Raw genomic sequence first — 25,512 nt, forward strand, 5'->3', positions numbered from 1 at the left:
CAATATAGTCATTTGATTAGGTGGAATGGATCTTTTTCCCCTCTCCCTATGCACTACCATGATATAAGAAAATGACCTAAACATGAGGTTATAACGCAGTGTGTAGCGTGTGTGTGAAAAAACATACCAAAATAAACCCTTAAAAGAGCAAACTTCAATGGCTGAAGCTTGGCTTTCAAGAAAACGTAAAAACAAGACTGTTTTGCAAAGAAAACCCAAATAAGTTACTGAAATTTGATTAAGAAAAACTTGATTACAAACTCTAGATCCTAGGCATATTTATAGTATTTGGTTAATCCAAATCCATCTAATATTTGTAAACAAAATCCAACTAGAATTCTAATAGAAATAAATTCTAAATAAAAGTCAATTAAAATCCTAATAAAAATAAAATCCTAATCAAACATGAAGTAGAATTCTAAATCAAATAGAAACATGAAATAGAATCCTAAATTAAGTAGAAATATAAAGTAGAATGCTAAATCAAGTAGAATTCTAAAACTTAAGAAGTATTAAAATAATATTATGGTACTACTATTTTGGTGATACTATTCCGGTTTGGTTGGGTCGGCCTTGGGCCGAGTCTTGATTGGTGACCGCATCAGGTTACCAAGTTGAAGTGTACTGACTGGTCAAAACTTCCAAGATGCCACTTTTGTTGTGCTTGCAATTACCTGTTTAAGTAAGTAAATAATTAGAATTAACTCTATGAAATTCTCTATAGGTGCTTGCAGCAGAAGGGAAAGCCAAGGCTATTGCATTTGATGAGATTGACAAGGCTCCTGAAGAGAAGAAGAGAGGGATTACTATTGCTACAGTTAAGATGCAGTTTTGACTTTGCTGTACTATCTTTTCCTTATGCATCAAAAGTGCTATGCTGAAGCAGAATATATACCTACTGAAATCTTTAAGTGAGTTTATCTTAGGTTTTGACATGATTTTCAGGCCCATGTGGAGTATGAAACTGCCAAGAGACACTATGCCCATGTAGACTGTCCGGGACATGCAGACTACGTCAAAGTAAGCTTTTAAGTTTGTTTCTCATTATGTTAACAAAATTTCAAATTCTTTGATCTTCGTAGTGGTATGGTGCTTTCTACTGCATGCAACTGAAGCTTAGTGCATTTTGAGAAACTTTCATTTGGTATTTTCTTACCAAATTGCATGCTTATATGGCAGCAGCAGGGAATGGGCATCAATCTTCAGGCTGCTTTGAGATTTCTAGTATAATTAGCTTCTTTTGAAAGCATAAGTGACCAAGCACACCTAAAGGGATGGAATTACAGTTTAGTTTATCGTGTTTCTTAACAGTTCCTTCCTTGATAAAGTTAACCCTCTGTCTAACAGTTTAAGCTTTTAGATGAGATGGTGGTTTACAGTTCAACAATTAAATATATTTTTTTATTTTCTGTTAAAGAATCCAGGTAAAATCTGATGATCAGACCCCAATATTTGTCTATTGTGAAGAATGGTGAGTCTATAATAGCAAATTCTAGTTAGTTGAGAAAGCCCGTGGCATGGAAAACTTTTATTGTAAGAAAAATTATGTCCTTTTGTTCATTATAAAAAATGTTGAGCTGTTGATGGCTCTGTTTTAGTTTGCTAATTGGGTATTAAAGTGTGAAACAAGTATTCCAGACTGTTTTGTAACTTGTAGCAGAGGCATGCCTAGCACATGGTTTATTTTGGACAAAGCTTTTTATCACATTTTATCTAAGTACAAAATTATGACTCAGAAAGAGGGTAGACCTAGTTCTAGCCTTCTCAGCACTTGTCTCTGTGTTTTGTGGGCATACAAAAGTGTCGAGAAAGTATCGTCTTTTAAGGACTTCCCTCACTTGTCAGATACATTTGGGTGCAGAACATGATTACTGGAGCTGCTCAAATGGATGGGAGCATCCTGGTGGTATCTGCTCCAGATGGGCCCATGCCAGAAACAAAGGAACATATTTTGCTTGCCCGCCAGGTGCTAGCATCTTGTAAAGCATATCAAGTTGTTGCACAAGCTTGTCTGTTACAGAGCCATGCTTCACCTTTTTTCTTTCTTCATTAATATCTGGTCCTGAGTATTGTTTTCTAATTTAGGTTGGTGTACCTAATGTTTTACACTTGTGATTAATTTTGATGATGAAAAACAACATTTGGTTTTGATCCTTAAGTCATGAGTCAAGTTTATGATTTTTAACAAAAATCAATTTCAAATACTTTGTTAACATGAAAACCAAATGATTTATATTCTTATACATGGAGATTTGCACAAACATATATTATGATGAAATCTTCTAAAATGATTTTTCAACTATTAGCTTTGAAGTCGTTGGTCAACATAGAGTTAAAAGTGTTCTAAGGCAAAAGACCAACTAGAACATATTCTTAAAAATATTTTCATTTTGAAAAACTATCTCTTGGTATTTCGATATCTAATATCCATTGTTGTTAAAATGATTTTTAATGAATTTTTCAAGAAATAGAAGGTATGTATTTTGGAGGTGGTAAAATTGTCAAATACCGAGTTTGTACTAAAACCAAAATTCTATTTTCTTATTGTTATGGATTTTGAGTTTTTGGATATTTTTATTGAATCCAAATAGGGGGTACTTTCTTATTTACATTTATGTATTAAAGTAAATGGAAGGTAAAATATAAATAAAAGAAAATGTGAACATTTACTTAAACTAAAGAAATGTAAATCTATTGTAATGCTATGGATTGAATCATCAAACAATCTAATTTTTTCATTAGCAAAACTGTCGACCGTTTGTTCCATCCTGTTGACTGGTTTTATGGACCTGTCGACCGGTTCTAATCTTGCTGTCGATCGGTTGCTCAACATGCTCTCAATTGTTTGCTGTCGATCGCCTCTACATCACGACCTGTCGACTGGTATTATGAACCTGTCGACTGGTTAGATGAAGCTGTCTACCGGTTAGTCGCAGACAGCATGTAACGGCTAGTTTTTCCATTCTCCCAAAGTGGCTTTTCCACTACCAACAGCAAGATTCGTGAATGGGCTCTCAAGGCACTATAAATACAAGTCAAATGTGTGATTCAAACTAACCAAGAGATTACATTTTAAGCTTCCAAGTGCTTACTCTATTGTGTGCTTCATTGGTGATTTTATTTCTCTCCGAAAGGCTTTGTGCTTATCTTTGTAAATTTATCTTCAAGCCTTGTTGTATTATTGAGAGAATTTGTAACTAAGAGTGATAACTCTTAGATCCTCTCTTATCTTGTACTACTTTGTAAAATACCTAGCTTGTTGTGCTAGAGGACTTGCTTATTGAAGCAAGGGGTTGAAATACCTAGCTTAGTGCTAGAGGGCTTGCTTGGTTAAACAAGATATTGTATCTTCCTAGCTTGTTGCTAGAGGGCCTATCCAGAGAGATAGAAGGTTTTTAGTGGATTGGTTGAAAAATCCTCAGTGAGGAGCTAAGGTAGTGGATTATGCTTGGTTTAAGCCGAACCATTATATATCGTTGTGTATCTTCTTTGCTTGTGCTCTTTCTTTCATTTATTATTCCAAGCATTTCAATAATCCTCACTTGTTCTAAAATCTCATTTTTCATCAAAAGGATTTTCAAGTTCAATTAAATTTTTAAAATAACCCAATTCACCCCCTCTTGGTGTTGGTGCCATTGCTATTCAAATCTAATAGTACCATCTTTGGTGTGCTTTCTTAATAAAGTTGATGCTGTTGATGACAGAGCTACTTGAACTTGTTGAGACGGAAATTCGTGGTATGATTAGCTTAAAAACTATTCTACTTCTAGCAGTTGCTGTCCTTTTTTTATCTTTTTTGTTGATGCTTCTTCTTATGCAATGGACTGCGTACAACTTTTTGGTTTTTCATTCATTATTCGTTCTTAGTTATTGTTTGTATCATAATTTCACTCATCTTAACTGAATAATGGTTCTCGCAGAGTTGCTCAACTTCTACAAGTTCCCTGGAGATGAAATCCCAATTATCAGGGGTTTAGCTTTGTCTGCTCTACAGGGGAAAAATGATGAACTTGGAAAAAATGGTATTTTAAAACTAATGGATGCTGTGGATGAATACATAACTAATCCTGTACGCCAGCTTGACAAGCCTTTCTTGATGCCAATTGAAGATGTTTTTTCAATTCAGGTAATTCAACTTCGATTTTTAATTCAAACTGCTAAATTGACTTCCTTGAACAATAATTGACTAAAACTTCTCTTCATCAAATAATAATGCTATATAATTTCCAAAAAGTTGTCTAATTTTCTTGTGGCGTATTTTTTTTTTTTTTTTTTGTCTTCCAAATAAAAATTATTCATAGCAAGACAACTGCAACTATGAATGGTTTCTCACATTTATCACGTGCCAGAAAATCTTGTAGGTTTTCAATTGAATTCCAAGTGTAAGATTTCTCCCTTAAACATGAACACCAATATTATCTTTTTTTTAATCAAAAATTAAAACACAACTCGACCAAACAGTTTCCCAGTCATTTGGAGTCAGCTACATGAATTCTCTTTCTTGATTCTGCAGTATCAAGGGCCATAAGTTTGATGCACAATGGTGACCATTCTGTGCCATTTTGCTGCAACTAGAACAACTAATGCAACAACACTCATAAGCCTTAATCCAATTAGGTGGAGTCAGCTACATGAATTCTTAACCTCTAGCCATTTCTATTTGTGGCCACATCCTTTATAAGGCCATTACGAATAGCAACTAGATAGTACCATTATTCTTCCATTGAGCATCAATAAGCTGATCTGTTCTTTATGTGAATATAATCCATTTTGCATTGCCCTTTACCATTAGAAAATAAAATAGTTTTCAATTTGTCAAGTCCTAACAGTTTTTATGTATGTAATTTATTTTAAAGTAAATTGGTTCTGTAATGCAAAACCTATTATACAGGGTCCAATACATGCATGGTCATTCCATCAAAGTCTTAGTTATTTTCTTTATTTATTTTCGTATGGCTCAATTAGAAATGAAATCTTGTTAATGATTAGAAATTATAGGCACAAAAAAGCACTGAAGGAATACCCTATCAGAAAATATCAAATGCCAGAAACTGATATAACTTCATGTTAACAATTTTATCCTCTAAAATTAACTCAGTCCTATGCTTCCTAAAGAAGAGAGAAGTTTACTCTGTGTACACAAATATGTGGGTAGAGAATGTTATAAAATTATGAGGTCCTTTTGGTTGTTTCATTGTAAAATCTGATAATCATTCCCCAACTAAATTTTGATGATTTTCTTATCCATTTCTTGGTAGGGACGTGGAACTGTTGTTACTGGTGGTATTGAACAAGGTACCATCAAAGTTGGTGAGGATATTGAAGTTTTGGGATTGATGCAGGTACTTCTTAGCAGCAATTCAACTGTATTGAACAAGAAGAATATGAAGAAAGCTTTTACATTTGTGCGTCTTGTGCTAGATAATTATCTTTTATGTTCTCTCTCTTTCTTCTGCAGGGTGGGCCCATAAAGACTACAGTCACTGATGTGGAGATGTTTAAGAAAAGCTGACTACAGTCACTGGTGTGGAGATGTTTAAGAAAAGCTTGGATAATGGACAGGTAGGAGTGATGTCTTGTTTAAATTCTTCTAGTTTATGTTCATGTGTCACTGGACTAATGTTATGTTGTTTCTCCTGTAGGCTGGTGATAATGTGGGCCTTCTTTTGCGTGGTTTAAAACGTGACGAGGTACAATGTGGCCAGGTGAGTCAAAGTGCCAAAGGTTTGAATGATATTGTAACTGTGGCACCACCCAAGTTGCAACCTTCCTCATATAAAGTGAATCAATAATCTTGTCTTCCTTTTGAAGTAATTAAAAATGTAATGGCCTGCCTAGTGTTAAAAATAACACTTGACGATATCGAGTTACATCTTTGATCACTGTCAACACTCTTAATGATGTTTGGAGTAGTGCAAGGGTTGCAATTGAGCAGAGCCGAGCCTGGCCTGGAAGCTGAGGTTGAGCTCGAGCTCGATTAACATTACCGAGCTCGAGCTCGACTCGGGCTTGGCTCGTTAATTTGATTAACGAACTGAGATTGAGCTCAGGCTCAGGGTTTGGGCTCGGTCTAAATTTTTTTTAAATTTTTGGTTTAAAAAAATCTAATAAACTGATGTATAATTAAAATATCAACCTGTAATCAACAAATATACTTAAATTAACCCAACTTAGTAATCAAGTAATAATAATTTCACAAATTACAATAAACATAATAATATCATTCACCATACAATAAGATAATCAAAATACCTGTCCAACTGTTTTCAAAATACAAACATAATCAAAATTACAGCACATCAAAGATGTTTTCAATTTAACTTCAAAATAGATGGCTCCAAATATCAATTTAAAATTTGAAATTGCAATATTAATCAGTAGTCACAATTTTGCCCATTAGAGATGGAAATATTCTGTCTTTAACTTGGAAATTGGGAAAAAATGAACTCAGTTTATCGGGTTAACTTGCGATGTTGCTTCGATTCATTCTACCTAAAATCGATACTACATGTGGGTTGATTTGTTTTATGCTTGTTGACTTGTAAATTTGTAAAATCATACGAGTTGACTCGCGATTTTAACAACAATAATTTATAGGGTGTTGTTTTACAATTTATAATATATAAAATATAAAAATCTTAATAATTGTTATGAAGTATGAAGTATGAACTATTATTGATTCTTATAATAATAATTCTAATCACTATTATAAACTAATAATTATAATCACTATTGTAAACTAATAATTCTAATCACTGATTCACTATTATTTAAAATTAATAATACTTGGAATGTGTATTTAATACTAATAATTCTAATCACTATTATTAATATTATGAACTATTATTGATTTTAGATAAAATTATTATAAATTTTACAGTGTCATGTCAGTTTATATATTTTGTTTGTAAATAAAATACTTAGAATGTGCATTTAATATTGTCTATAATGATTAATTTTTTAAAATTTAACATAACGTTAGTAGAGTAAACTAAGTATTACTCGAGTGAGATATGCAGTTACTAAGTAGTAATTTTTTGAAATTTAATAATACAAGTATAGAGTTGTTATTTTAATCCATATTTATTACTCAGTACTTAAATTAAATGTTATAGTTACTCAACTAATGTACCACTTAGTCAATTAACTATTTGGTTATTCAATTAATGTCATTCTATCATATATTTGAGTGAGATAAGTATATAACCGATTAATCTCTTAAATGTTTAGGTTTTACTTGATTAAAGATAAAAAATTAGTTAAATACAATATTTGTTAGTTGTTACTCAACTAAACATTTTCTTACTCGATTAAAATAATAATTATTTTATTAAACTCATACATTAGTTGATTAATTTTAAATCACAACAAATCTTTTTATCAACACATTCTATTAATCATATATTGATATTATTATAATAATGTAAAGTTTGATAATTTTATGTTAAATAATATCTCTATAAAATTATGAATAATTTTATTAACACATACACATTCAATTTTTAAGTCACAATTTTTTTTTTCAACACATTCTATTAATGATATATTGATATTATTATAATAATATAAAGTTTGATAATTTTATGTTAAATAATATTTTTAGGAGTGTTTAAATAATTTTATTAATATATTTAAAAACAAGCCTATTCAAAATTGTGAATAATTTTATTAACACATACACGTTTTATTTTGAAGTAGCAAAAAAATCTTTTTATCAACACATTCTATTAATGATATGTTAATATTATTATAATAATCTAAAGTTTGATAATTTTATAAAATAATGAATAATTTTATTAATATATTTATAAAAAAGTATATTCAAAATTATAAATAATTTAATTAATGTATTTATAAACAAGCCTATTCACGAGCTAGCTCACAAGCCTATAATCGAGCCAGATCTCGAGCTGCTATTCAAGCCAACTTACAAGCCATCAATCGAGCTAACTCGCGAGCCTATTGAGTCGAGCTTTGAGCTCAGCTCATTTATAAATTAAGTTTTAAAGTTAGGCTCAAGCTCAACTCATTTACCTTAACGAACGAACTCAAACGAGCTTTTACTCAAACAGCTTAGCTCATTTGCAACCCTAGCGATGACTACTTATTTTCTTTTCTTTTCCTTACCTCCACATATCTCTTTTTTGTGACCGTCTAAAATTGTCACAGGTTGTAGCAAAACCTGGTACCATAAAAACTTATAAGCGTTTTGAGGCAGAGATTTATGTCCTCACAAAAGTCGAAGGTGGCCGCCATACTACATTTTTCTCAAATTATATGCCACAATTCTACATGAGGACAGCCAATGTAACAGGAAAGGTGGAATTGCCTAAAAATGTTAAGATGGTGATGCCTAGTGACAATGTGACTGCAGCTTTTGAGCTGATTTCACCTATTCCACTTGAAGTAGGTATTTTTGACTTGCCAGATTTCTTTCCTAAAAGATGGTTCTTGTTACAAGACAGTAAGGATTATAAGTTTTTTTATTTTTCAATATTTGGCTTCATTTTATGTTAGATTTTGAATAGTTCCATTCTTTCTCATAAAAGACTTGTTCTTTCAATTTTTACTCGTGTTGTACCTTGTCTCTCCGAGAGACCCCAGTAGTGGTCTCTCCAAAAGGACTCGACAGGTCTCTCGGAGATGTCTCTCCGGAAGGCTTTGGGAGATGTATTTCCGAAAGGATTTCAAGCTTTCCGAAAGATTCTATCGAAGTGGGATCCTCTCTGGGACACCACCCGACCCTCTATAAAAGGCAACACTCCACACAGTATCAGGCATGATGAAAATCGGGTACACTCCCCATATTCTCTCTAATTTCTCTCTCCGAAAGCAATTGAATTCCTTTCCTCAGCCATTACCTTTTTCCTGAGACTGACTTGCTTGTCAGAGGGTCTTTGCGGGAATTCCTTCCCGCAAGCCTTCTAACTCTTTTTCCAGTTTACAGCCTTTCCAAGAGCTCCAGCCCCTTTCAAACCACCAACACGCCTTCTCGAGAGAATCCGTAGCTAGCCCTATCTCCGGAAGCTAATCATCGCCCTTGTCAGCAGCTCAACCCAAGCCGTCGATAGAAAGGAAACCACTTCACTCTGCAAGATCGAGAATCCCTCCACAGGGAGTTCTGTCCGCAGCGCCTCTCCGGGAGCCATATTTCTTTTCGAAAGGTTTTTTAGCCCCCAAGAGGTTTTTCTCTTCGGAAGATCCCTCATAGGCCAATCTGTTGGGCATCGAAGTGACGGTCCCTTCCCCATTTAAGAAATTCTATTGTTGTGGTTTTTTTTTTGGCCACTACAATTGGCGCCGTCTGTGGGAATCGCTCTAAACAAAAAGCCAAAATGACAAGAGATGCCCGATCAACCGGCCTAGGAAGTCTATCAAATCAAATGCGAAGGAACACGAGGGCTCGAATAGCAGCTACCATTGAGGCTGGCTTGGTACCAACGCTACAACCTGCACCTGCTGGATATCCTCGGGACCAGGAAGTTCATTTTGGACATGTACCCTAGTTGAGAAGTGACCGAACTAGTGGATAAGGAGGCAATCAGGTTACCTAGGTAGACCCTATAGTCGATGTTGGGGGTCGCGGGCTATCAGGGCAAGGGGAAGCACACATCGCCCACTTGGGTGCCAGAATGGAAAGGCAGGGGAGGCGAGCCACACCCTCGCCTCACATGATCCCCATGCCGAGTTCTCAGGAGGAATCATCAGCCCCACGGGAAGGCCCCGCCATATCTTGAAGGGGAGTTTCGAGATGTTCTAGGATAGCATCTCCTATGGTGCCTCTCGTTGATTATGAAAGACTTCAGAAAAATTATGAAGAATTGAGGTATCAAAATGAGGAACTATAGAGAAGCAATGAAGAAAACGTGAGAAGAATGCAGGGAATCATTGCCCTCCTACGAGAGTTGATGCCTGACATACATATTCCCCGTACAGAGTAGGATGAGATCAGGGGAAATAAGTCTGAAACGCGAGACCAGACCCCAAGGATAAGACCATTAGGGATGAGGACAGAGGTGAGAAGACAAGACAACCGTGCTCCTAGATTGTCAGGATCGCCTGGAAAAAGTGGCCGACGAGCTAGAAAAGCTCAAATGTATGAGGAAACAATCTAAAATACCCATTCCAAAGCCCTTTACCTCTCTCCTCTCCAAAAGGAAGAGGGAAAGCATGAAGTATTAGATGCAGCGGGCGTTAAGAAGCTTATAGAAGAAGTGTTAGAGCAGAAACAGGCAGCGATGACGCCCATAGAAGCTTCTACCAAGGGATTTCCTCTATCGGAAGAACTCCAGCAGCAACCTGTCCAGTTAGGGTTCAAGCTGCCGCAACTCCCCGTTTATTTCAGAAAAGAGGACCCCAAGAGGCATCTTCAACATTTTGTAGCTGTAGCTGTGCTCGACGGCTGGAACGAAGCAACTAAATACCGGGCTTTTCCCCTCTCCTTGGCAAGGCAAGCATAACGGTGGTTCACAGATCTGCCAACTGGACATATACGATCATTTGGGTAGTTGGAAAAGGAATTTTTAGAAACTTTCTCGGCCTACGTGCCAAAGAAAAAGAGCACGATGTACCTGATGAGCTTACAACAAAGACAAGGTGAACAATTGAAGCAATGCATGGAATGATTTCGGGCAGCCACGCAGGAGGTACGAGACCTCCCGGTTGGGTTGGCGGTGTCAGCTTTACTCCATGGAACTACCTATGCACTGCTCTGAAGATCCCTAGCCTTCTCAGAGCCCAGCTCCATGGCCAATTTGTTTGCCCGGGCAGAGCAATATATAGTTCAGCTGGAAATTCTGGAAGTATGTGTGGCAAAAGGGAAAGGAAGGCCAAGAGAATCAGAGGCCGATCTATCAGTGAAATGGCGGAGAAGGGAAGAGTCGGCCAAGGTGCAATTTCAAAGTTTCACTCCCCTTAGAGAGCCTAGAACAGCGATCCTCTCATCCATCGCACATACGAGCCTCATAAATTTTCCTCCTTCTTCCAGAGAGCCAATGGGGAGAAATAAGGAAGCCTTTTGTAAGTTTCACGAGTCCCCAGGCCATGACACAGAACAGTGCAGGGAATTACGTAATCAGATCGAATAGCTGATTCGAGACGAAAAACTTGATCGATTCATACTAGACAAGCCCAAAAACTAGCAAGATAGGGAAGGTAGACAGAGGAGAGAGGAACAGAGAAGACCCCCTCGTCCAAGGGGTCACTCCCGCGATAGAGGAGATAGTCGACAACGCCAGGAGAGAGAAAGAGAAAGGAGTCCCTTAAGGGAACGGGCGGGACCAGGTGCTGAATTAGTGGACAATGAGCCCACCATGGATAAAATTAACATGATCTCAGGAGGAGAGACCCTAACAGGAGTACTCTAATGCAACACGAAAGACCTACGCATGGCAGGCGCTACAAGTGGACTTAGTGGCAAAAGTGTTAGAGGATGAAGACCCCATTATTGTTACCCCGAAAGACCAATGTGAGGTACTCTTACCCCATGATGACCCCCTAGTGATCTCCGCAGTCATTGCAAAACATCCGGTGGAGCACATCCTCGTGGACAACGGAAGTTCTGTAAATTTGTTGTATTGGAATTATTTTGAAAAAATGCATATTGGCATGATCGATTAAAAACAGTGGCATCACCATTGTATAGCTCTATAGGAGAAGCAATTTCAGTAGTTGGAGCAATCTAGCTCCCTATCACTTTCGGAAACTACCCGCAGGTGGTTACTCGACAGGTAAGTTTTATGGTGGTAAAAACCTTCTCTCCTGCCTATAATGTGATTTTAGGGTGATCTTTATTGAATGCCATGAGGGCGGCCATCTCGCCTGGATATCTCTTGATGAAATTTCCCACACCCCAAGGTACGGGCCAAGTAAGAGGTAACCAGAAGCAGGACAGAGTATGCTATGTTAGCTCAACAAAAAGCAATAAGGGAAAAGAAAAGTTGACAACAGGAGAGACCCTAATGATCAGCAAGAAATCCCTTGAAGACAACAAGCCCCAACCAGTCGAAGCCCTCGAGGCAATTCCTTTGCACCCCGGCGATTGCAGCAAGCATGTGCACGTAGGGAGCCAATTAGGGGATTTAGAGAAAGAAAAAGTCATTAAGTGTCTGCGATCTTACGCTGAAGTATTTGCCTGGACCCCAGTCGACATGCTCGGGATCAGCCCAATGATCATATCTCACCAACTAAACGTACGACCAAGAGCCCGGCTAGTTAAGCAAAAAAAGAGACATATCGCTCCAGAAAGGCTAAAACATCTGGAAGAACAAATGAGAAAACTCTTGGAAATGAGATTCATCGGAGAGGTCTAGTATCTCGAATGGTTGGCAAACGTTGTAATGGTGCCAAAAGCCAATGGAATGTGGAGGATGTGCATAGACTTCACCGATCTTAATAAAGCATGTCCGAAGGACTCATTCCCGTTCCCTAGGATAGACAGGCTTATGGATGATACTTCCGAGTATGAGACGCTAAGGGCCTGTTCTCTTTGCTGTTTTCGACCTGTTTTGAGTTTTCAGTTTTTCAAAACACTGAAAACACGTTCTCTTTGTTATTTTCAAAAACACATTTTCGAAAACAACAAAAAAATTTACAAAAGAAACCCAAAACAACATTTTCTTGTTTTGGGTGTTTTCTGTGAAAACACGCAGAAAAATGGAAAACACGAAAAACGCACACACAGGACCCCCCCACCCCCAACCCTCCAATCTTGCATCTTTTCTTAGTCTCTCAGTCTCTCTCCTCTCTTCTCTCTCTCTCTCTCTCTCTCTCTCTCGCCTCGGCCAAACACCACGCCCGCCATCTCCTTCGCTGCTGAGCCGCCATCGACCTCGCCCGCCACTGCCAAAAGCCGTCGTCGATCGCTCCCCTGCCCCCGCCATTCGATCTCTCAACCGTCATCGACTGCTTCTCTCATGTCTCCTCTTTTCTTTCGACTATCCTCCATCTCCGCCACCGCCACGAGCAGCCGTCATCCTCACCCGCCGCCATCGACCGCCCCCTACCATTAGATCTTGCTGGTTCTATAATCTCTCATCTCTTCTCTCAATCACCCTCTGCCATTAGATTTAAGGAGATTTGGCCGTTGGATCTTACTGGTTATTGGGTATGTTGGTCGATGGGGCCTTGTGTGTCGGGTGGCTGCCTCTAATCGTCGGAAACCACCGGCCACGGTGGCCGGTGGCGACTGGCAGTGTCGAAGCTGTAGGGCGCCAGGGGAGAAGAAGAACAGTGAAAAAAGAGATGGAAAAAAAGAAAAAAAAGGAAAAGGAAAAAAAATTAAAAATGAGAAAAAAAGAATTAAAAAAATTATTATTAAATTTTAAAAATAAAATTATATATTTATTTAAAATTTTAAAAATATAATATATCTATATTATAATAAAAAAAAGATATATTATATTATCAAGTGTATAATTTAATATAAATTATTGTTAAGATGTATGTTAATAATTTATTAATTAAATTTATTATTTTATTTTAATAATAAAATTTTATTCAAAAGAGTTAATTTTATTATTTAATAATTAAATACATTGAATAAAATATCATAATAACAAAAAAGAAATAATTTTTCAAAATTTCAAAGTAAACGCATTTTCTAGTTTTCTGTTTTGTGAAATAAATTTTCAAAATGATAAAAAGAACACATTTTCAAAAATCTCAAAACAGACACTCAAAACATAAAACTAAAAATGAATTAAAAACTCAAAACTCAAAACTCAAAACTAAAACATAAAGAGAACACCACCTAAGCTTCGTGGATGCGTTTTCAAGTTACCACCAGATCATTATGCACCCGCCCGACTCTAAAAAAATCGCGTTCATAAACAAAAAATGAATGTATTGTTATCGGGTGATGCCTTTTGGCCTGAAGAACGCTAGGGCCACATATTAGAGGATGATCAATAAAGTATTTAAAGATTTGTTAGGAGAAGTGATGGAAGCCTATGTGGATGACATGATAGTGAAAATTAAGCAAGGAGAATCACACGCCCTGCAGCTAGAAAAGGTCTTGGCCGTTTTTCAAGAAAACAACATGCGCTTAAACCCTGGTAAGTGCGCTTTTGGGGTGAAATCCGAAAAGTTCCTAGGGTACATGATTACTCATAGGGGAATAGAAGCTAACCCCGAAAAGGTGCAAGCGATAATGGACATGCAGTCCCCTTCGTCAGCACAGGAAGTGCAAAGGTTGACGGGACGATTGATAGCCTTGAGTAGGTTCCTCGCGAAGTATGCCGAGCGCAGCCTCCCATTTTTTAAAGCTTTAAGGGGAGGAAAGAACTTTCAGTGGACGGCTGACTACGAAAAGGCCTTCCAAGAGTTAAAAGAATACCTAAGGGAGATTCCTCTACTCACACGACCTAAAATGAGAGATAGGCTATGCTTATACTTGGGAGTTAGTCATTATGCGGTGAGCCCAGTTCTTGTCAGGAAGGGAGAACAAGTAGACAACCCAATCTATTATGTAAGTAAAATGTTGCAGGGAGCTGAGACCTGATACCCCTACACTGAGAAGATCGCTCTGGCACTAGTGATGGCAGTAAGGAAGCTGAGACCTTACTTTCAAGCGCACGCCATGACAGTGTTAACTGATCAGCCATTAAGGCAAATCCTACAAAAGCCCGAATGTTCAGGGAGATTAACCAAATGGGCAATCGAGCTTAGTGAGTACGACCTCAACTTTGAGCCTAGGAGGGTAATAAAAGGGTAGGCGTTAGCAGATTTCATAGTGGAATGTACACACGCACCCAAGGCCGAGGAAATTTGGAAGAATGAATGGATGCTATTTGTAGACGGAGCGTCTAATACTAGAGGGAGTGGAGCGGGAGTAGTGCTAATCTCGCCCGAAAAGGAAGTGTTAGAATACTCCCTGCGCTTCACTTTCCCCAGTTCCAATAATATGGCCGAATATGAAGCGCTACTGGAAGGGATGAAGCTGGCTGAAAAATTGGAAATAGGCGATTTAGTGGCTCACAGTGACTCTTAGCTAGTAGTACAACAGTTTCAGGGTACTTATGAGGTGAGAGAGCCAGTATTGGCCCAATATCTATAGAAAGTGAAAGAGTTGGCACACAGATTCAACCGTTTTGACCTAGTTCCAATCAACAGATTGCTTAATCAGCATGCTAACGCGTTATCTAAATTGGCTGTTGCTAGAGATACCTCGGGACGACTGATCCATATGGAAGTCTTGTAGCAGCCCAGTGTAAATGAATGAGAAAGAAAGGTAAACTGCGTTGACACAGCTGAAGATTGGAGAACGCCCATACTAAAGTATTTTCTTAATCAAGAACTTCCCGTGACTTCCGTTGAAGCCAAAAGATTGATGACTACCGGGGCTCGCTTTGCAGTTATTGGTCGTGAATTGTATAAGAGAGGATATGCTACACCATTGTTGAAATGTTTAGGGCCCCTAGAAGCCGAGCGGGCCCTGGACGAAGTACATGAAGGAGATTGTGGGGAGCACCTTGGTGGGCGAGCTTTGGCTGGGAAGATCCTACGGGCTGGCTTCTTTTGGCCCACCCTGAAACAAGACGCAGCTCGGAAAGTTCGGACGTGTGACAGGTGCCAAAGGCATGCACCCCTAGTGATCCGTCCCCCCTCGGTAATGCAACCTATGTTTCAACCCTTGTCGTTCGTACAATGGGGATTAGACATTTTGGGTTCATTCCCAATGGCGTCGGCGCAAAGGAAATTTCTGTTTGTGGCTACGGATTACTTTACGAAATGGATTGAGGCAGAGCCCCTAGCAACCATAACCGAGAAGAAGATAGAGGGAATGCTGTGGAAAGACATAATCTGCTGATTCAGCGTCCCCCGAATTCTCAACACTGACCATGGGACACAGTTTGACTCTGAAGCTTTTAGAACTTTTTGCCAAAAGTGGGGAATCAGTCTGAGAATGTCATCTGTAGCATACCCCAAGCAAATGGGTAAGCAGAAGCCAGCAACAAAACTATCTTGCATGGGCTGAAGACCCGATTAGAGAAGGCAAAAGGCAGATGGGCTGATGAGTTACCTAGCATTTTATGGGCTTATCGCATGACCAGTTGCATACCTACAGGGGAGACACTGTTCAACTTGGTTTATGGCACTGACGCACTCATCCCCGTGGAAGTAGACCTCACCTCGCTAAGAGTTATGGCTTTCAACAAAGAAGGGAATGAGGATCGCTTGAGGGAGAACTTGGACCTACTTAACGAGCTGAGGGAGAATGCAACTATACAGCTAGCAGCTTACCAGAGAAGGATCTCCCACTACTACAATGAAAGAGTTCATCCTAGGACATTTCAGGAGGGAGATTTGGTGCTCCGAAAGACAATTATCACCAACGCCCACAAGGAGGAAGGAAAACTCATGCCAAATTGGGAAGGACCATATAAAATCACGAAGATGCTAGGACCCAATACAAGTGTGTTAGAGACGTTACAGGGTGAAGTGCTAGATAAGACATGGAATACCATGCATCTCAAAAGATACCTCCCATCCGCTCTAGTTATAGTAGGCAACGGGGAGGACAACTAGCGAAGCGATGAGAGTCATATGCTGCAAGTAGTGTTCCCTGATTGTGTTAGGGATTAAGATTCCCTTTTTCCTGTTTTGATTTCCATATATATGCTGTAATCTCCTCTTTTTTTTTTTTGTGGAATAAAAGAAAAATGCCCCTTGTACTTCTGTGGAAGTGGCTAAGATTATTGACTTATCCTCATAAGTTCTTTCATGCATTAAGTATATTTATATATGTATAGCTGCCATAAAAAGAAGACTTGATATAGGGCCCAAGATAGAAGATAAACCGAAATGAATTGCAATCCTAACAAAGTCCGACAGCAGCCAAACTAAGGAGATGGTGGAAAGCTCACGTCCTAGGAGGTCTAGCTTGATAAGTGGTGTTCTGGTGCCAAGACCACGAGCTTACCAAAACTATCGAGTTTGTCCTAAGCTAACGCATGCAGGCTAACCTGGATCCCTCGCACGGGCCCGGTGCCAAGCCTATCGGCTAACCTGAGCCCCTTGGTTGATCTGGAGCCAAGCCTCTCGACAAACTTGGAAAGATCGGCTGCAGTCTGGCAAGCGACCCGGGGTCTAACCTAGAACCCATGTGTTAGGTAGACTCGGAAGAATTGCTGGCAAAGTCCGAAGTTACGCCCGTAGGCTAACCTATATCCCTCACGTGGGCCCGGTGCCAAGCCTATAGGCTAACCTGAGCCCCTTGGTTGATCCGGAGCCAAGCCTCCCGGCAAACTTGGAAAGACCGACTACAGTCTGGCAAGCGACCCGGGGTCTAACCTAGAACCCATGTGTTAAGTAGACCCGGAAGAATTGCTGGCAAAGTCCGAAGTTATGCCCGTAGGCTAACCTAGATCCCTCGCATGGGCCCGGTGCCAAGCCTATAGGCTAACCTGAGCCCCTTGGTTGATCCAGAGCCAAGCCTCCTGGCAAACTTGGAAAGACCAACTGCAGTCTGGCAAGCAACCCGGGGTTTAACCTAGAACCCATGTGTTAAGTAGACTCGGAAGAATTGCTAGCAAAGTCCGAAGTTGCGTCCGTAGGCTAACCTGGATCCCTTGCGTGGGCCCAATGCCAAGCCTGCAAGCTAACCTGGGCCCCTTGGTGAATCCGGCGCCAGGCCTCCTGGCTGATTCGAAAACTCTGGAGTAATCCTAACTAGGAGTTCCAAACTAAACCTAGAAAGAGTCATGTTCAAAGAAGGAACAAGAGACACTACAAGTACGTGTAAAGCTGAATAGTCGTCATGGACGCTCGAAGACACTCCAGTGCGGTGCCCTTGGACCAACCTAGACTCTCAAACGCAGTACGATGTCCGAATGAGAGGCTAACCAGGACCCTCGTAGCTAGCCAAGGTTAAGCTGGCAGGCTTCTCCTAGGGTACACAACTCACACTCACCACAAAATCATGAGAAGTAAGACAGCCAGGTGAATAATGTGCTAAGAGAGAAAAACTGATTTCATAAATCAAACGCATTAACAAGTCAAGGATAGGGGAGGAATGCACACCCCCAAAAAAACCACCTACGTTTGGAGTAAGCAAGTTCAACACGAAAGCACAAAAACTAACGATCAAAATGTTAGGGATAAAGAGAGTATAGATGCGTACGTAATACAAAAGTAACTTGCTTGATACAAGAAAGTAGTTCTAACCGGCTACGATACAAGAAACATATACTATATACTTGACCACTATTATAACAGCTGATATTTATGGTAACAAGAGCTTATAATTAAATGAACAACAACAGAGGTTACCAGACTAAAACAGCAAATCAGAGAAGATGGTTGAACAGCACTGCTCCCAGCTGGAACGACAAGGAATCAGGAATAAACTTCTGGATTGTGGAAGAGGCAGGAACAGAAGTAGGTCGAGTCGCGCTTTGCGCTGTCCTGAAGACAGTTAGCGCCCTGCACCGGCGGCAAGCAGACTACGGCGACTGTCTCAGCAGGATGAAACGACCTCTCCGGTGAACGGCAGCCACGAACGACCGGAGCTAGCAGAACTCAGGACGGGCTTGCTCTCAATGATGTAAAACTCGAGAAAATCAAACTCTTCAAAACTTCTATCAAGCTTAGGGAGCTTAGCAAATATATATAGGCTTGATGAACTTGGGAACCAAGAAAAGCTTGAACTTGGAGACCAAGTAAGACTAGAACTTGGAGACCAAGTAAAGAAGAACTTGGTAGGAAAGTCACCAAGCTTCTAGGGGAAGAAAAGCAAGACTTGGAAGGAAAGTCACCAAGCTTCTAAAGGAAGGAAAATAAAGCTTGGTAAGAAAGCCACACACACACACACTCACTTCCAACACAAAATACATTCCGATCTTACAAAAGAGGAAATGGAACGAAAGCAGCCTATGCTAGTCTTGGTGGGGAGGATCATCCACCCCCCTTGAGCCTTCTCTGGGGAACCAACATGGTGGAATTTGACTGGTTGTGTCCTTGTCCAGACCTTGCTCAATGAAGTGGATGGTGTCGGCCAGGGTAGGGATAGCGTCAACAGCAGCTGAGCATGCGTGTGCCTCACCCTCCTCGAGATCCGACACGAAAGGACTCCAAGGACCCAATAGATTGCTTAAGTCATCCTCCAGCGCCCGTCGCACGCTCTCGTCAGGCCCCAAATCATTTGGCTCATACTTCCTCCAGTCTTGAGGAGGGACAGTGGTCATGGCAATGTTGAAAACCATGTCTTCGAAGGATTCATGTGGCCGAGTCGCCTCTAGGAAATTACGACCATGATAGAAGCCTGATGATGCGGAGCCGATCACCTTCTTCTGTCTCGGACCAAGTACCTGCAAAAAGGGTGGGGACTCGCTCCCCGTGATCCCTCCGACGCTCAAGTCAGTTCATAGGGTTTTTGAGGAGTATAATAGTAATGGAAGATAGTAAAAGAGTCCCTTAGGAGTCAGATCAGATCCCCATACCTGTAGAGGTTGCCCTCTATTTATAGATGTCCCGTGGCCTTTCCCTTAGGAGATAAGATATATTTCAAAAGAAGAGGTTGATCCCCTTTCCATGGGGAGAAAAGATAATCTTCCCTAATAGAGATAATTCTTGGGATATTTAAAGATATCATTGGTTGACTTCTTCTTTATCTCTTTCCAGTTCAAAATCATAATAAAGATTATAAAGATAAGCGAAGCTCCTAAGTCTTGACACGTGGCGATCGCATATTGGTCTTTACTGGCACACATGGCTCCGAGTTAATGGTAACCTCCCAGGGGTAGTACAGTAAAATTGCCCCCTGTAAATATTCCCTCATCACTTGCCCCCCACTCCTTGAGTTGATCGAGTAAGGAGGTTGGGCAGCTGAAGGAGTAGTTGTCACTGTTTTTCTAAGCCTCTGTAAAAAAATTCTGCTAAAAATTTGGGTTAGCAGTCTCGGATGTTGAATTCGCTTCTTAAGTCTCCCGGTGCCTTTTCAGTCTTCCCATGCAAAGGGTGATTAGGTCGCTCGAGGTGATAGTGACGTTCGAGAATTTTCCTTATCTTCGAGGCCGCTGGCCGAGGCTGTGTGCCTTATCTTCGGGGGCCACTGGCCGAGGCTATAGTAGCCGAGGCCGCGTGCCTGATCTTTGGGGGCCGCTGGCCGAGGCTGCGTGCCTTATCTTCGGGGGCCACTGGCCGAGGCTATAGTAGCCGAGGCCGCGTGCCTGATCTTTGGGGGCCGCTGGCCGAGGCTGCGTGCCTCGTCTTCGGAGGCTGTTGGCTGAGGCTGTAGGGGCCGAGGCCGCTTGCCTTATCTTCGGGGCCGTTTGGCCGAAGCTGCAGTGGCCGAGGCTGCGTGCCTTTTAGTCTTCGTTTGGCGAAGGTTCGTAGCCTTCGAACTGATGCCTTTTGGTCCTCATCTGGCAGAGGTTCGTAGCCTCCGAACTGGCGCCTTAATTAGTAGGGGCGGTCCCCTTTGGTCTTCATTTGGCGGAGGTTCGTAGCCTCCGAACTGGTGCCTTAATTAGTAGGGGTGGTCCCCTTTGGTCTTCATTTGGCGGAGGTTCGTAGCCTCCGAACTGGTGCCTTAATTAGTAGGGGCGGTCCCCTTTGGTCTTCATTTGGCGGAGGTTCGTAGCCTCCGAACTGGTGCCTTAATTAGTAGGGGTGGTCCCCTTTGGTCTTCATTTGGCGGAGGTTCGTAGTCTCCGAACTGGTGCCTTAATTAGTAGGGGTGGTCCCCTTTGGTCTTCATTTAGCGGAGGTTCGTAACCTCCGAACTGATGCCTTTTGATCTTCATTTGGCGGAGGTTCGTAGCCTCCGAACTGGTACCTTAATTAGTAGGGGTGGTCCCCTTTAGTCTTCGCTGGTCGAGGTTCAAAGCCTCGAAGTCGTTCCTTAATTATTAGGGGTGGTCCCCTTTGATTTTGAGTTGTCAAGAGTTCGAGGATCATAAGTGATCATTTGTTTTTGAGTGTTCGGGGGTTCGGGGCCCCCCGAGGATCATATCTGATCCTTTGTTTTTGAGCGTTCGGGGGTTCGAGGCCCCCCGAGGATCATATCTGATCCTTTGTTTTTGAGTGTTCGGGGGTTCGAGGCCCCCCGAGAATCATATCTGATCCTTTGTTTTTGCGTTGTCGAGGCATTTCAGACTCTCGATCTTCATGTGCACATGCTGGCTTGGATTGTAGTTGATGACGAGATTTTAAAGAATATCCATATTTTATTTTCGGCGAAATGCCTACTTCCATAATCCGAAATAACATCCATATTTTGTTTTCACGGTTCGGCTTGATGCCTACGTCCGCAATCAGAGATAATGTTCATATTTCGCCTTCGCAGTTCGGTCTTGATGCCTATGTCCATATTCCAAAATAATGCTCGTATTTTGTTTTCGCGGTTCGGCGAAATGCCTACGTCCGCAATCCAAAATAATATTCACATTTTATTTTCGCGGTTCGGCGAAATGCCTACGTCCGCGATAGCCATCTCTACCGCCTTGTCATGCAAAGATGCATCCTACTAACCATTGGCCATCTCTTTGAGGGTTCGGAGCTAGCCCAATTTGGCCCTTGCTGCCATCATGGAATAAAACCCCCATGGGTAGAAAAAGATGCTATGCTTATTGGAAAAGCCCTTTATTGACGTTGTAGCCCAAAAGATAGGCCAGAAAAATATAATGTATACAGCATGAACAAAATCAAGCTTCATCATCTTGAGGTTTTTGACCTCAACAAGTGGAATTAATAAGCAACGATGGTAAACAAACACGTAGACTCAATGGATTAGAAAAATTAGCAGTACCTTGCTGCCGTGAAACTTCATCCATCGATTCTGCTTGTCTTTTTTTCCTAGCCTCTAAAAGGTTTTATTTTAACGTAAAGCCGCATAGGATGGCAAAATCAAGCCTCATAGGATCTATAAAATAAGATGAACATCTTATTTCTCCTGGATTACCGCTCCCAATTTCTTCTTCCATTTTTTTGGAAGCCATTAATGAGGTCACATAAGAGCCAAGCTTATGGGAAAACAGCGAAAATTGACACATACAAAAATTGATCTTTACACACATAAATTAATAGTTGATACGCATAGTGCCTCCAGCTATTTTTTTTCTTTTTATGTAACAGTAATCGATGTATAAATATTAAACCAGGGAGCATACCGTTAATGAGGCCACATACGTGAAACCTTTTCTTTCCCACTCAATCTGATTGTGCTTCGAGTGGCTTGAGATTATACTTGGCAGACAAAAAGAAAAACGAGGGCCCCACGGTGGGCGCCAATTGATGATGCGGAGCCGATCACCTTCTTCTGTCTCGGACCAAGTACCTGCAAAAAGGGTGGGGACTCGCTCCCCGTGATCCCTCCGACGCTCAAGTCAGTTCATAGGGTTTTTGAGGAGTATAATAGTAATGGAAGATAGTAAAAGAGTCCCTTAGGAGTCAGATCAGATCCCCATACCTGTAGAGGTTGCCCTCTATTTATAGATGTCCCGTGGCCTTTCCCTTAGGAGATAAGATATATTTCAAAAGAAGAGGTTGATCCCCTTTCCATGGGGAGAAAAGATAATCTTCCCTAATAGAGATAATTCTTGGGATATTTAAAGATATCATTGGTTGACTTCTTCTTTATCTCTTTCCAGTTCAAAATCATAATAAAGATTATAAAGATAAGCGAAGCTCCTAAGTCTTGACACGTGGCGATCGCATATTGGTCTTTACTGGCACACATGGCTCCGAGTTAATGGTAACCTCCCAGGGGTAGTACAGTAAAATTGCCCCCTGTAAATATTCCCTCATCAAAGCCGAATTTGGAGTAACAGGAGGCATACTCGTCTTTCCGACGAAAGTAATCCGCAAAAAGTCGATAGTCGCAAACCGCTTTCTTCACAGCCTCTTCTACGATCCTCTGGTAGTTGCTCAATACTTCCTCCTTCTCTGTTTTCATCATAGCGGCTTCATGTTGTGCCTCCGCCCTTTGTTGCCCAACATCGGTTAGCTCCGCCTGCAATCGGGCAACCTCCTCTTGATGGGTGCCTTGGCCGCATTCCATTTCTGCTTGAATTTCGACGTGGCTTATCTCTAGAGATCGATAAGAAGAAGGTAGGCGCTCCTTCTCAGTGCGTGCTTCCCTCTCCGCATACTCCATATCTTGGAGGCACCGGTTTAAGCGGTCTCGTTCTCGATTCCAAGAGATGGAATGACACCTCTAGTCGGTTAATTCGGCGTCCTTGGCCGCCAAGCGAGCTCGGTTGACAGCGTTGGCTGCCACCGCTCCCTGGGCTCCCTGCAAATGACAAAAAGAGGCACCGTAAGATAAAAGCTGTAAAGAGACAGAAAGGGCATGGGAAAAATTCAGAAGAGGGAGCTCACAATGGCCAGGTAGTGTTCGAAATTATTCATATCTTCGGGAGGGTTCCGAAAATACCGACTCTCGTCGCGGGGAAGAATAGTGGAATATAGCAGGTGAGCTCCAACACCGGGCGTGTCGATCGTGTCTGTATCTAAAACCCCTGCCTGGATTTGGAAAGGTTCGCCTCTCACCCAACGCCCGTGGCCCAAGTCGTATCCTTTCTGGATGGGAGGAGGCATCTCGGGTAGAATGGGGCGAAGGCCTTGTTGAGATTCTTCGATGTTTAGCACCCGACGACTGGGTCGTTGAGGATTGATCATAGCACGCCAAAAGAAACCGCGTCCTCGTCTATGAACAGCATCTACCGCTTCCTGATCAAACCTCGAGCCCACTTCGGCCTCTGCTTCTCCAAGGGGACTTCGACTAGAGCCCACCGCAGCCCCCGCAATTCCATGGCGTCTCGGAGAGGGACCCCAGTGGCTCTCCTCACCGAAAAAGGCTAGAGTGGGGAATGCATACGTGCGAGGGAGGGGTTCATCGGTGGCAGGGATCTCTCCTTCCTCCGAAATGGTCATATCTGTAAGAGGAATGAAGGTGCCTGCATCTTCTTAAGCTTCCCTTCGGCTTCTTCTCTTTTTCCTTTGGCGAGGAGCAGCAGCAGCCTCACCGACCTCTTCCATTGGGCGAGGGAGAGGAGATGCTGACTCAGGTATGTCACCCTCAGGAGCGGGAGTAGTCGCTACCCTCCTTTGTGACCCCAACGCCATTCGTCTCATATCTGCAAAGGAGAAAAAGGTGGCTAAACATTAAGATAAGAAGAAGGTGCTAACTATGTATGAAATTTTTTTTTTATCAAAAACATGAGACAGAGATGCTCGAGAAAAAGAAAAAGAGAAGGAAGCAGTCAGGCGGATCCACACCCTCTGGGGAATGCTCCTCTCGTGGAGGGATGTCCCCTTCCTTTGCATCCATATGAGCAGTAGGTGGACGATTTGACATGGCTCTAGGGGCCCGGTGGTGGGGAGCATCAGCAAAGCCTTGAATCCACCCAGCCCGTATTAACCTATCGGCCAAAAGGTAATTGTAAAGATGCGAGGGGCCGTCCTGAAGAATGGCTCGGCGGACCTCACGAAATTGCTCCCGGAGGGGCATTCCATACGTCGGGGGGAGGTTGGAACAAGAACCACTTTGTGTCGAAGGATTCAGTTTTAGCAGGAGAATCATGAAAGATGCGATCCTCGAGACGGGGGCGGTGCAAGGTATACAAATGGAATCTATTTTTTACCAAGCGAAGATAGAAAAAACAGAAGAAAAGTTCAATCAAAGGGATCACGTCCTTTTCCCGGCAACGCACAAAAAAGGCGACCAGTTGGGCCCAGCCGTTAGGATGCAGCTGGGCCGGGGCTAAACCACTAGCTCTAAGAAATTGAAGACCAAAATCGTGTAGCGGAAGGCTGAAACCATGGGGGAAGCTAGCCTCAAAGATGCTCACCCACCTTTCCTCAGCGTTGGCTATGCAGTTTTCGGCTTGATTGGGAAGTCTAGTCTGATAGGAAGACAGAATCTCGTGATTAGAACAGAGGAGTGCCAACTCGTCCTCCGACATACGAGAGCGCATGCCCTTGAGAAGAGCTCGCACCACTCCGTGCTCACCAGTCTCCCTATGGTAAACCTTGGCACTAGCCATTTTCCCTAGGTTGGACTCGGTAGACTAAAGGAGGGGGAAAAGATAGTGAAGGAATGCTCTATTTCCCTCTTGGGAAGATCGAGTCTCTCGCGGAAAGAGTAGTCTTCCCGAAAGCTTCCAGGAGTAGAATGTCCTCTCGGAGAGAGGGTGTGAATGAGAGAAAAGTTCTCTCGGAGGCTGAAGGTCTCGGGGAGCACGAAGCTCTTGCGGAAAGAGGAAGGCAAGAGAGAAGACTCTCTCGGAAGGAAACGAAAACCGTCTCGGAGAGAGCGGGAAAAGGGAATGTCTCTTGGGAAGAAGTTGAATATCTTTCGAGGAAAGGATTTACTCTGAGGGGTAAACTCACTGGTCGCGGAGAGAGTTGTCGCTGCAAAGAGTTTCTTTTGGAGAGAAAATCGCAGAGAGTAAAAGAGGAGACTATAGAAGCGTGCTAAATGAGAACACAATTGGTACGGCAGCATCCTATTTATATACGGGACCTCGGGAACGCAGTCGATCCCCTCTCTCCGAAAGAAGTATCTCTCGG

General features: G+C 41.7%; 2 protein-coding genes across 5 annotated transcripts in view; one reads left to right on the plus strand and one right to left on the minus strand.

Moving 5' to 3' along the window:
* Positions 1 to 25,512, plus strand: part of LOC127812303 (elongation factor Tu, mitochondrial-like) — a 30,225-nt gene that overhangs the window by 1,766 nt on the left and 2,947 nt on the right. Inside the window, exons 3-10 of one of the 2 annotated variants that reach the window (XM_052352723.1) lie at positions 725 to 817; positions 946 to 1,020; positions 1,862 to 1,966; positions 3,686 to 3,737; positions 3,921 to 4,126; positions 5,259 to 5,342; positions 5,459 to 5,562; positions 5,643 to 5,705. In XM_052352723.1, coding sequence (XP_052208683.1) covers positions 725 to 817; positions 946 to 1,020; positions 1,862 to 1,966; positions 3,686 to 3,737; positions 3,921 to 4,126; positions 5,259 to 5,342; positions 5,459 to 5,512 — 669 coding nt within the window. In that variant the 3' untranslated portion in view covers positions 5,513 to 5,562; positions 5,643 to 5,705. Of the gene's footprint in view, positions 1 to 724; positions 818 to 945; positions 1,021 to 1,861; positions 1,967 to 3,685; positions 3,738 to 3,920; positions 4,127 to 5,258; positions 5,343 to 5,458; positions 5,563 to 5,642; positions 5,873 to 25,512 lie in introns of those variants that run through there. The other variant, XM_052352722.1, reaches the window with a different exon arrangement.
* On the minus strand, positions 608 to 24,891 carry LOC127812304 (uncharacterized). Of its 3 annotated transcripts, none has more exons than XR_008025848.1 (4): positions 23,320 to 24,211; positions 22,753 to 23,233; positions 18,271 to 19,261; positions 608 to 674 (listed from the first exon to the last, which is right to left on the minus strand). XR_008025848.1 is itself a non-coding variant. In XM_052352724.1 (4 exons), exons 3-4 carry the CDS (start codon positions 23,093 to 23,095, stop codon positions 18,876 to 18,878), a joined length of 729 nt encoding a protein of 242 aa, XP_052208684.1. In that variant the 5' UTR covers positions 23,096 to 23,233; positions 23,320 to 24,077; positions 24,220 to 24,891; the 3' UTR covers positions 18,129 to 18,875. The 3 variants fall into 3 exon arrangements, 2 of the variants coding, with proteins under 2 accessions (XP_052208684.1, XP_052208685.1); XM_052352724.1 differs by lacking the exon at positions 608 to 674 and adding an exon at positions 24,220 to 24,891 and having other exon boundaries at positions 18,129 to 19,261; positions 23,320 to 24,077; XM_052352725.1 differs by lacking the exons at positions 608 to 674; positions 18,271 to 19,261 and having other exon boundaries at positions 22,755 to 23,233.

The sequence above is a fragment of the Diospyros lotus genome, chromosome 10, assembly GCF_014633365.1.
Source record: "Diospyros lotus cultivar Yz01 chromosome 10, ASM1463336v1, whole genome shotgun sequence".
In the NCBI taxonomy this organism is placed as follows: Eukaryota; Viridiplantae; Streptophyta; class Magnoliopsida; order Ericales; family Ebenaceae; genus Diospyros; species Diospyros lotus.

Coding starts and splice junctions, on each gene's coding strand:
- LOC127812304 (XM_052352724.1), bottom strand. CDS start 23,095: ATGGAGTATGCGGAGAGGGAAGCACGCACTGAGAAGGAGCGCCTACCT. Junction 19,262..22,752: donor CTCCTGTTACTCCAAATTCG/GCTTTGATGAGG, acceptor CCGCATCATCAG/GCTTCTATCATGGTCGTAAT.